We start from the raw sequence: 12711 nt of genomic DNA on the forward strand, positions 1-12711 counted from the left end.
AAGCAGCTAAAATTGGCCATCTAGCTGCAAATACAGGGCAGCCAGAGTACAGAGGAAAAGAGCCCCTCTACGCTCCGCCCATCCTGCATTGGATAGTTGGACATCTCTGTGTTCAGTGGTGGCCGACTATCCCCATAGGATTGTGCCCTTAGGGAAACAGCTGGTTGGGAGTATACACTATATGAAATCTAAAATGGACTAAGTTCATAAGTTACACACACTAGGGGTTTACAAAACCCCCCTTACCTGAGTCTGCTGAGGGGTCTGTGGGGGAGGGGAGGTGTTCCGTCCCTCCCCCCAGAATCCTCACCGGGGAGGGGGGGCGCTCCATTCCTCCCCCCCCCGGAATCCTGGCTGGCCGGCTGTGCTCTGCAGCGATTCTGTGGAGCCGCCTGCCGGCTCCGCCAGCAGCCGGACATCTGGCCGCTGGCTAGCAGGGACGCAAATGGTGGCAGCCGTAGCCGCCACCATTTGCGTCCCTGCAGTCAGCTGTGATGGGCTACGTAAATGTTTATGTAGCCTATCACGGCTGATTTTTTAAAAAAAACAACAATGCGCGTACGCAAATGGCGGCGGCCGTGGCCGCTGCCATTTGCGTACGCGCGTTGTTGGTTTTTTTTTAAAGTCATCCGTGATAGGCTATGTAAATCTTTACGTAGCCTATCACGTTTTTTTTGTTTGTTTGTTTTGTTTTTTTTTTGGTTTTTTTAACCTGGAAATGGCGGCGGCAGCGGCCGTTCGGAAGACCGGCTGCCGTCGCCGCTGCCGCCGAACTGCTGCCGGAGCTGCCGCCAGAGCCGCCGCCGCCAGGAAGATCTGCCCAAGGTAAGTCCCATCCCGGGGGGGTGGGGGGGGCAGACCATTCTGCCACCGATTTCGGGGGGCCGAATGCGCTGGCATTCAGCCTCCCCGAGATCCGTGGCGGAACTTTCGTACATCTCTAGTCCCACAACTCCAAAACCTGAGTCACTGACACACTACCTTGTTCTGGAGAAGGTTCAGTTCTGTTGCCTTCAAAGGGAACCCTACTTTGACTTCAGAAGCAACAGAATAGGACTGAAATAGCTCAATTCTGCTTGCACTTCAAGCTTCATCCAAAACTGATGCACATCCCTGACATGGATAAACAATGCAGAGAAAGGGGGAGATGGGTCAGAGAGCACTCTATGGCCTGGCCTGTACAAAACACTAACCCCTGATTTATTTAACCCACACACTGTTGAATTCTGGGTTGTCATGATGTACTAATTCAGCCATGCTAAGCAACTATGTCTTGCTAACCACCAACAACCCAGAAAGAGAACCAATGGTTTGTTGGTGTATTGTGAACTCTGGGATGTTCAAAGCATGGGTTATTCTTATGTAAGAACCCAGGACTGTGGATTGTTCATGGGCTGTTTCAGCAGGCTACAGAGCTGGTTGAGAAGAGTGGTAAAAAAATACAGCCGTTCTACATGTTAGTACTACAGTGCCACACAGGCATTTGGTACATAGGGAGGGGAAAGGCAAAGGAGGGGGAAAACAAACAACCCAGGGATAGAGAAAACAAACCACATGGGGTTCACATGATGATGGAGGGAAAATAAGCCATGGTGTCTTATTTTCCCTCCCCATGTCTGCTGGTCATGAGCAGCCGAAATAGCATAATTTCGCACATGGGGTGCATGATGTCATGATGTACAAACCAAGCGAGGGTGGGTGGCCGAGGTGGTTTACAGACCATCCTGAAACTCTAGAACAAGCCAAGGGTTTCAGGGTGGCTCTTAAACCACACCAATCAACCACCCTCACTACCCATCCTTGCCACGTCATGACAACCTGCGCCTGGTGAGGGTAATTATGCTAATTAAATGGCTCACGAGTGGCACACCCAGGGAGAGAAAATAAGCCACAGTGGCTGATTTCTCTTCTGGGATCATGCAAACCTAATCAATGTGTCCAATCATCTACCAGACAAACAGTGGGTAGGTCAACAAATCATGGATTAACCATGGGCTAAATAAACTGTGGGATAGCATTATGTGTGAACTGGGTCTATGTGTTGTAATTACTGTGTGTTGAATACTGAGGTGTTTATAGAGCAAGATTAAACATTCCAGGGACAAACCTTCACATGTGAAGATCACACAATCCTATACTTACAGAACAATGCTTAATATATTTTTAGAAGAAAGCCCAAAATCTAACAGTTTCCATAAAGCACCCTTGATCTCTTTGTTTCTCATGCTATAGATGAATGGATTCAACATAGGAGGAATTATAACATATATCACAGCAAAAGCCATATCCAAATTAGAAGAAGTATCCATGGGAGTGCTCACGTAGGCAAACATTCCACTGAACGTGAGCACAGAGACAACCGTGAGGTGCGGAAGACAAGTGGAGAGGGCTTTTCTTTTACCATGTGCAGAGGGGATTCTGAGCACCACAGCAAAGATCTGCATATATGTTATGATGATGAAAACAAAGCATCCTACTCCTATACTACAACCTAGTACAAGAAGCCCCACTTCAACTAGGTAAATGTCAGAGCAGGAGAGCTTTAATAACTGTGGGATTTCACAGAAGAACTGCTTGACAATATTAGAACAGAAGGGGATTCCAAAGGTGCCCCCGGTGTGTATAATGGCATAAATAAGACTAATAATCCACCCAATGGCGACCATCTGAAGACAGGCTCCTTTGTGCATAATTCTCTCATATTGGAGGGGATTGCAGATGGCAACGTAGCGATCATGTGCCATTATAGTTAGGAGGGAAAGGTTTGATGCTGCAAAGAAGAAATAAAAGAAAACTTGAGCAACACATCCAGCATAAGAAATGGTCCTGTTATTCATGAGGGACATAGCCATGGATTTGGGTACTATGACTGAAACTATTCCAAGGTCCAGCATGGCCAAATTTATGAGGAAGAAGTACATGGGTATATGTAGGTTGTGATCAAGGGCAACTGTAATGATGATGAGGAGATTCCCTGTTACTGCTGTCACATACAATGCCAGGAACACAAAGAAGTGCAAGATCTGTAGTTCCCGGATGTCTGAGAATTCCAGCAACAGAAACATGAACATGGAAGTAAGATTGCTCATTTTGTCTTTGTGACTTGCATGGTACCTGTGGAAGAAGAAGAGAGCTGTTAATCTACAAATATGGTTAACCAGGTAATTTAAACAGGATCTCTCTGATTTAGCAAGTTAATCCAACACACATTTCTTTGCTAAGTAAGTAGTGGCCAAACAATTGAGATATATACTGTATATTATTATTGTTGTTGTTGTTGTTGTTATTATTGTATCCTCGAAGTTGATATGGCAGTAGCCTTGTCCATTCTTTCCTACCTAAGGCAAGTGCATAGAGGGGGAAGTAAAACTGTTCCCAAGAGCCGGGCCCCAGTCTCTGTACGTTCAATATAATATTGGAAAGGGAAGCATTGGGAAGAGATTTTTATGGGTATAAAACTCCATCCAAATTAGGAATGACAATCATGCAGATTTTTTGATCGAATGGAGAGCCTACTTGCATACCACCATAGATACGCAGGGGTCACTTTTTTCATTCCACTGAACACACAGTTGCTCCTGCCATCCTTCCATATATTCATATACAGTTGACTTTTGGAGGAGGGAAATATTGGAACAAACCTAGTATAAGGGACTTAAAGGGGGCACTCTTATTGTTGTTCAGAATATGTCTTGTCGCCTTATCCAATGAAATAGTTCATAAGAGTGGTGGAAGAGGTTCAAGCAGGCAGCAAAGATGAAAACCTGGATGTGGGGAGAGAAAATGAGTTAGCAGAAGAGGGTGCCGGGAACAACAATAATCAGAGATACAAAAATTCAGGAACCTAGCATTCACTAGTACTTGAAAAAAGAAAGAAGAAAACAAGAAAGAAATGTGTCTAAAGAGGTGAAGAATCTAAGGGATAAAGCAGTCATTACTGTTCTACACTATGAAAATCCCAAACCCCCATGCACCTCTCACAGCCTTATTCTTCCACACACTTGGTACAAGAGGGCCAAATTCAGCTAGGTAAATATCAGAGCCGGAGAGCTGTAATCACTGTGGGACTTCACAGAAGATCTGCTTGACAATATTAGAACAGAAGGGGATTGCAAAGCTGCCCACCAGTGTGTAATAGGGTGTGCTGATGGGACTTTTTCTCCAAAACCTTGCATGGGGGAGATCAGACAAGCAGCATATTAAAACAAACAAAAGGGTAATTTCAAGCTAGCACAACTGGCCAAATAGAACTATATAGATTTCAGTATCTATATACATATATCTCATCATATATCCACTAAATCAGGAGTGTGTGGCTTTCCAGATGTTGTTGGACTGCGATTTCACCCTCCTTTGCCATTGGTTATACCAAATAGGGGAGATGGGAGTTGCAGTCTGGAGGGCCACACATTCCCCATTTCTCCACCATATGCTGTGACTTATGGCATACATTAGCGATTTTTAGGAGACTTTGGAATCTGTATGCATCAAGGCTTTAGTCCAATCTGGGTTGCCTATATAGAGGGTTATATGCATTTATATGGGGAAAGTGTAACTACACACTCACATCCAATTATTAAGGAAGTTAAAAATAGAAGAGTTCTTACAAAATATTAGGAGATTATATAGCATATATGATTTGCTATATATAGGTTCATAGATGGTACTTTACTCCAACAAGGCTATACACGGGATGAATTTGAATGGCAAGATAATGATGATGAACAGTAGACTGATGACACTGGAAAGATTAAAAACTTGAATCTGTTGTGAGTACTGACAGACAAGAAACAAGCATCATTCTAGACTAAACTTACACAATCATCCATTTATGTCTACAACATCACGAACTATTTGCATGTCAGCATTCATAGTTCAGCCAATACCTTTGATGAAGCTCAAGCACAATACTTTTCAATGTGAAAGTAGTCCATAGGAACACAGAATGCTACCTTTTACAAGGTCAGACTATTTGTTCATCTAGACCTGTATTGTCTGCTCAAACTAGCAGTAGCTCTTCTGCATCTTTCCCGAACATCTTTTTACATCACCTGCTACCTAATCTTGTGTGTGTGTGTGTGAGAGAGAGAGAGAGAGACAGACAGACAGACATAGACAGAGACAGAGAGGGGTGGGGGTGGGGGTGGGGGTGGGAGGATCATAGGGACTGAAATTAGGATCTCCTGCAAGGAAAGAATATGTTCTGACACTAAGACTAAGCTAGGGTTCCTCTCCATTTTTAGTTCTGAGACAGTGAGAGATGCAGAATAGAGTAGATATTTATGAATAATGTCACAAATCTAAGATGACCCAGAAAAATGTTTCGCCTAATACAAAGCACCAAATGAACACAGGCCAAGAGGGTTATTGCTTTTGCCAAAGTATGTCTTTAATACTTCAATGGATGATACTGATCTAGTGTGGTTTTGTGTTCCCATTGAATGCAACACTGAGCTAGTGCAAATATTACTGCAGCTGGACACCCCTGGAGATCATTAGATGATTGCAACATTAGAAGAGTGTAGTCATGCAAGGTCACCATTGCATCTTGGTGACCAAGAAAAAAAGCATGTTCGGTCATCACACACTTAACAGCCCAGTGGAATGAACAGTTATTTGTAGGCCATTAGGTGGCTAAAATAGTGTCTGCATTTGTTCATATAGTACTATATTTCTTTATGTAGTTTATTTCAAATACAACGTACCAGTTTTAAATCAAGCAGTATAACAATGTCTTCCACAGCATTTTGCTATTTCAAGTATATATGAGAGCACTTGAAAATATCTTACTAATTCTATAACCAAATTAACTCAATTGGTTGTATTATTCTACTCACCGACATCAGGAACTGAGAGAATTCTGACAGCAAAATGTACTTCCAAGAGGAAACATCTATACATCATGAGGAACAGATAGATACATTTAGGCTGCAATCCTATGCACAATTGAGTCTTATTGAACACAATAGAAAGAGAGATATAGACAGGATAAATGAGATGAGATGAGAGATGAGAGAGAGAGAGAGAGAGAGAGAGAGAGAGATACTAGAGGAGAGGAAAAACTTGACAAACATGTCTGGCATACACCACAATCATAGTAAACAATAAAGCTTACCTAAATGTTTTAAATATTTGGGGTTTTTTAAATAAAAACTTTCAGTGTAAGATTTAATCTCCCTTCCAGCTTCTTATAGGGCATGATGCATCAATGGTTAGAAAGTCCATGCATCCTCTCATCCAGTCTTCTGGTGGCAATTGCCACATTGGGTGTACACTAATATTAGAAACACTTCATATGTAAAGATAATAGGGACCCAGTTTGGCAGCAACTGATGGTTACATACATCATGCATGGGAACAAGAATCATTTAAGCCTGTTTGAGCTTCTTTGGATCTTACTTCCAAGAGTCCAACACACTAGATTAGAAAACACTGTTGAAATTCCCCCACCACCCAAAACACAATGTTGTTTTCTACTCTTGTAACAAACCTAAACAGATAATTAGCACACACCACTTGTTTCTGAATACATGAACACTGAGTACACTCACACTTGTGAGTGAGAGAAATGTCTAACTTTTTCTTACGGGATTTTGTTCTTGTTGCTATGTGAATGTACTGTTGGCAAATGATTAAGTGTCAAGGTGTCAGGATATGGTGGTGGGGTGGGTGGAGAACAAAACACAGTACTTCTATGTGAGAGGATGGGAATGGAATAGAACATGAGATAGGATATTTGATCTAGAACGGTTATGTTACTAAGACATCAAAAGAGTGCTTTGCCTGGTCTGAGTGCACTCCAAGAACAGGTGGTGCTTCCAAATGGAGATGTAGTAAGTAATAGGGATAGGATCAACCCACTCCCCTGTCAGATCACCTTGAATTTTTTTTTCAGAAAACCCAGACTTAGTTTTTGGAGGCCAAATGGACATCCAGAGAATAATCCAGTATTGGGTCTCTATTCTCCGGCACACCCTTGATATCAGTGGCACACAAGTATCAAGAGGCCTACAGCCCTCTATTACTTCTCTGTGGACCTACTCATCTTCCCCCATTGCCATTACTACCCACGAGATTTAGGGAGAGAAGATGCTTATCAGTAAAGTGAGGTCCCCATGTTGAAGCAGCATTCAGCAAGATGTCATCCAGTGGGGAACCAGCCATGGGCCTTCCTGATTGTGAGCTCCCTGCCGTTATGACATTATTACAGTCACCCTACAACAGCGTTCTTCACTTCAAGGCCTGGGAGCCATTAGCCGCTCGTGCTGCTCTTTCTCTTTCTCTCTGTCTTTGCAGTAGCTGCTCACTCTCAGCAGGGGCTCTCGAGCTTTGCCTGGTTGTTGAGCTTTGAGTCGGTTGCTGTGATCTGGGCAAATGGAGAAAGGTTTGGGGTTTGGGCCTCAGGAGACCTACCACTCATCAGCTGTAGGGAGAATAAAGGCTCAATCAGTCCATTAGCTGTGTGGTGGAGGAGCCCTAGAGGTAAATACCAATGGGAATAGCTAGCTTCAGTGATGGAATGCACATTTGATGGAGTTGGAGGGGAAGCTCAATGTGCAGGGGGTGGGCGAATGTGGACCTGCAGAGGGAATTGCCCCAACAGTGGTACCTGGAGCCATAGTAGTTCCTGCTTGAAAAACAGTGAAGCCCTGGAAGCATTGTGAGAATTTCAAAACAGGGTTTCCTATCTACTTACACAGTGAATTCAACCCAAAGTGAGGCAGACGGGGAAGGGGGCAGGCCCTCATAACCTGCCTGTGTGGAGTGCTGCCACCTGCTCTGGAGAATGAAGCAGATATGGCAGATTCAGAGGCATCTGGGCCATGATACTAACTCTGATGATGTTCTTGATGACATACTGGAGCTTAGATGCCTTCAAGCGTGCTATGCCTCTGTGATATGGATTGGGCCCTCCTGCCTATCCAAGCACCACAATGTGTCTCCCTGGGATGGAAATGCTGAGGCCTCAAAATATTCTTGAGCAGAGTTGGCACCAGAATGGGCGTAGGGTCGCCTCCTGTCCTGTTTCAGACTTTGAACTAGTTTGTTTGGACTTCGTTTCCAACAAGGAAATTGTTTCCTTGTTGTTATAGGCCAGTTGCCAGTTGAAGGTTTCCTTTATACTGAGGCAAGCCATTTCCTCTCTTCTGTTCCATTTTGCCTTATTAATCAACATATTTGTTTTTATTTTGTACATATGTGCAGTGCACTCAGATGTATAGTGGACAGTTTGAAGCATGTCCTAAATATCTGGCAACATTGGTGAGTGAACAGGCTCGGTGTGTTAAATTGTGCTTGCTTCTAGTTGTCCTTCAAGCAGCCACAATTTTCCTTAATCTTTCAGGCACAAATTCAGATGGGAAGTATGGAGTGCCTGAGACCAGCAAAAACAAAAACAAATAAACCCCAAGATGATATAAAAGGGAAAGCAGTGGGGGGAAAAACAAGTTGAAAGAAATAAGATTGACCCAGATGAGAAATGTTTATGAACAGCAGAACCCTATAACACAAGAAGTACGGAATAAACGTGTTGTTGTTGTTGTTCAGTCATGTCTGACTCTTCCTGACCCCATGGACAATAGCACGCCAGGCCTTCCTGTCCTGCGCTCTCTCCTGGAGCATGCTCAAGTCCATATTCATTGCATCAGTGATGCTATCTAGCCATCTCATCCTCTGCCATCCCTTTCTCCTTTTGCCTTCAGTCTTTCCCAGCATCAGGGTCTTTTCCAGAGAGTTTTCTCTTCTCATTAGGTGGCCAAAATATTTCAGCTTCAGCTTCAGTATCTGTCCTTCCAATGAGCACTCAGGGTTGATTTCCTTTAGGATTGACTGATTTGACCTCCTTGCAGTCCGGTGTACAAATTATGAAAATGTCATGGTTAGTATGGATGCAAATCAGTAAATTTATAAGAATTAGAAAGGTAACAAGGCAAAATACAAGAGATTTAACCATATGGGAAAAGCTGATAGCTTTTCAATAATCCAAATATATACAATTTTGATAAAGCACAAGATGACGGGGAATGTAACAAGAAAGCAGATACAGGAAAGAGATACTGAAGAGAAGATAGAGGAAGAAGATTGGTTCCTTGCAAGAGGAAAAAAAAGGTGGAATATAAATGCAATAAACTAAACAAACAAACAAACAAACAAACAAACCATTTTTAGATAGATTTCCCTTTCAAGCAATATCCACTAAAATAAAAGAGAGCTTTGGCTATTGGGCAGTATAGAAATGGAATGAATGAATGAATAAATAAATGTGCACTAAAGTTGGTTCATAAAGTGATATTTGATATCACTGAAGTTAGCAAAAATGAATAAGACTCTATCACCTTTGTGTTGTAAAAGACGTGGAATTAATGGTTAGAGATGTACGGATTCCCCACCGTCTGTTCTGGTGGGGAATCTGCAGCGGGGGGGAGACAATCCATTCCTCCCCCTCCAGAATCCTCGTGGAGCGGCTCCACTCTGTGAGGATTCTGCAGAGCTAAGGGCCACAGCTTACCTGCAACCAGAGTCCCTTGCCTCTGTGCTGATTGCCATTTAAAAAAATGGCGATCGACGGATTGTCTCCATAGACTTATATGCAAAATACAGCCATGAATTAGGGATGTCAGAGAATTCCACCACGGATCTCGGGGAGGCCAAATGCCAGTGCATTCGGCCCCCCGAAATCGGTGGCGGAACGGCCTGCCACACCCCCACACCCCCCTCGGGACGAGACTTACCTGGTGCAGATCTTCTGGGCGGCGGCGGCTCTGGCGGCGGCGGTTCGGCGGCGGGAGCCGGTCTTCTGACCAGCTGCCGCCCCTGCCATTTCCAGTTAAAAAAAAAAAAAGACGTGATAGGCTACGTAAAGATTTACATAGCCTATCACGGCTAGGGTTTTTTTAAAAAAACGTGATAGGCTACGTAAATGTTTACGTAGCCTATCAAGTCTGACTTAAAAAAAAATCAACAACGCGTGTACGCAAATGCTATTTGCATTCCCTTATTTTCGCCATCTTAGTCTACGTAAATCTTGACGTAGACTAAGACGTGCCAAAATAAGGAATGCAAATGGCAGCGGCCGTGGCCGCCGTCATTTGCGTATGCGCGTTGTTGTTGTTTTTCTTAAAATTAGCCATGATAGGCAACGTAAACATTTAAGTATCCTATCACTTTTTTAAAAAAAATTAGCCGTCATAGGCTACATAAATCTTTACATAGCTTATCACGTTTTGTTTTTGTTTTTAACTGGAAATGGCGGCGGCGGCTGCCAGTCGGAAGACCGGCCACGGCAGCTGCCGCTGCCGAACCACCACTGGAGCCGCCGCCAGAGCCGCCGCCGCTGCCAGGAAGATCCACCCCAGGTAAGTCTCATCCCGGGGGGCGGCGGGACAGACCATTCCGCCACCGATTTCGGGGGGCTGACTGTGCTGGCTTTCGGCCTCCCCAAGATCCGTGGTGGAATTCTCTGACATCCCTGTCTTAAATGCAAGCTGAACCTTCTAGGAATAGCACTGGAGTAACTTTGGAAGAGCCAGCGAAGCACAAGCTCTCCTGTGGATATGACATTACTCAACGTAATTTCTCCCTCTGGGTCACATAAGTGGAGTTCTGAAGAGCAGATCCTTGAAATCAAAGCAACAGAAGTGATTAGATGAATTGATTGTACTTAAGCAGTCACAGTCCAAATAATCTTCCTGCTAAGAACAGCAACTCTGAAGAGAAGGAAGCGCGTTGCTGTTTTTTTTTTTTTTAAGTCAGACGTGATAGGCTACATAAACATTTCTGTAGCCTATCACGGCTGACTGCAGGGATCCAAACGGCGGCGGCTATGGCCGCCACCATTTGCGTTCCTGCTAGCCAGTGGCCGGATGTCCGGCTGCTGGCGGAGCCGGCCGGTGGCTCTGCAGAATCCCTGCGGAACGGAGCCGGCCGGCGAGGATTCAGGGGGGAGGGACGGAATGCCTTCCCCCAACCATCAACATAATCTGCAAACAGGTAAGTGACTTTCGTACATCCCTACATTGCATATAAGTCTTTGGTAGGGATGTCAGAGGATTCTGCCACGGATCTCAGTGTGGCCGAATGCACAGCCGAATGCACAGCCAAAATTTCAGCCCCCCGAAATCTGTGGCAGAACGAAGCCCCCCACCTCACCACCCCGTGAAAGGCACAAAAAACGGAGCACTTACCTGGTGCCATTCGTGCTGCTTTGCGAATGGCGACCGCGTCTGCGGCTGCCATTCGCTTCCCCATTTTTGCAGTGATAAGCTACGTAAATACTTACGTAGCCTATCACGGCTAATGCAGGGACACCATTTGCATCCTTGCAGAGGCTGTGATAGGCTACGTAAATATTTACGTAGCCTATCATGGCGAAAGACAGGGGCACAAATGGCGGCCGCCATAGCTGCTGCCATTTGCATCTGCAGGCTCCGCATGCCTGCGAATGCACCCGGCTGGCGGTTCCACGGAGTTGCTGCGGACCGGAGGTGTCCGGGTTAGGATTTCAGGGGGAGGTGCAGAGCACCTCCCCCTCACCGTGAATCACCCCTTCAAAAAGATAATTCGCACATCCCTAGTCTATAGGGACATCCTGCCTTTTTTTTTTAATGGCAATCGGCATGGAGGCGAACGGCATCTGGTGCAACAAGCAGCAGTTCCATCCCACACAGAATCCTCCAGGAAAGGAGATAAGGGGGGCCAATCTGCCACAGATTCATGAGGCCAGATTCCAAAGAATCCAGCCTCATTTGAATCCACAGCGGATTTCTCTAACTTATTAATGGTACTCAATTATTAATGGTACTCAAATTATTAATTATGGTACTTATTAATGGTACTCAAATACATATGTGGTGGGAATGTAGGAGGGTTAGAAAATTCTGGGAGAAGGTATTTCAAGGAATAGAAAGAATTACTGGTCAAGAGGTTGGTAAAACACCAGAATTAGCTTTATTGAACATGTTTGTAAAAACAAAATAGAGGGATCAGAGGAGGAAAAAAATGATTGGTTTCTTGTTGACAGCCACGAGGAAATTAATTGCAAGTAATTGGAAGGCAGACCATATGCTGACAGTAGCTCTGTGGAAAAAGAAAATCTGGGACATAGCAATAACTGAAAGGTGACACAGAAGTTAAGAGTGCACAGAGGAATAAAGACGAGACACCTTCAAGAAGGACTGGCAAAAACATATAGACTTTATGAAAAAAGTTTCAAATAGAATCACTTTGGTAGCAGCTTATGCAAAACTTGTGGGATTCATGAAAAGAAGAAACTAATACATGAATGAAACAGGATGAATTAATATAGTATCCTGGAATAGAAATAGAAAACAAAAGACAGGAGGAGGAGAATACTGAAACTGTTCCAGATGGGGGAGGGATCGGGGAGGTATTTTAAATCAATATTTATGTGTTCCTGCCATTTCTTTTGAAACACACATGTCCAGCACATTGTCCTGGTCCTGTATCATCTTATGAAGCATTTTATTCTTAATGTGCTGCTAGTGGAATCCTCTTGTGACCCATGCCTGTTTGTAGCTTACCACATGACTAATGTAAGTCCCACTGAATTCAATGTCATACTCTGTGACTAAATCTGGATGCAACCCATTGTTTTACATTGTTCCCCGTTATTTCCTTTGCTAAGCATTCTTTGTAAGATTGGGGACACTGCTGTTCCAGAATAAATCATGAAACAATACTGGCAACCCCACA

General features: G+C 44.1%; 1 protein-coding gene across 1 annotated transcript; it reads right to left on the bottom strand.

The window, feature by feature from the left end:
* Positions 1-2138: 2138 nt before the first annotated feature.
* LOC146341613 (olfactory receptor 14I1-like) lies at positions 2139-3089 on the bottom strand. The gene has a single exon (XM_084808382.1). The coding sequence runs from the start codon at positions 3087-3089 to the stop codon at positions 2139-2141; it is 951 nt and encodes a 316-aa protein (XP_084664508.1).
* Positions 3090-12711: the final 9622 nt, after the last annotated feature.

This window comes from Heloderma suspectum, chromosome 6, assembly GCF_057233095.1.
Source record: "Heloderma suspectum isolate Gila_16-S chromosome 6, 16-S_ref, whole genome shotgun sequence".
In the NCBI taxonomy this organism is placed as follows: domain Eukaryota; kingdom Metazoa; phylum Chordata; class Lepidosauria; order Squamata; family Helodermatidae; genus Heloderma; species Heloderma suspectum.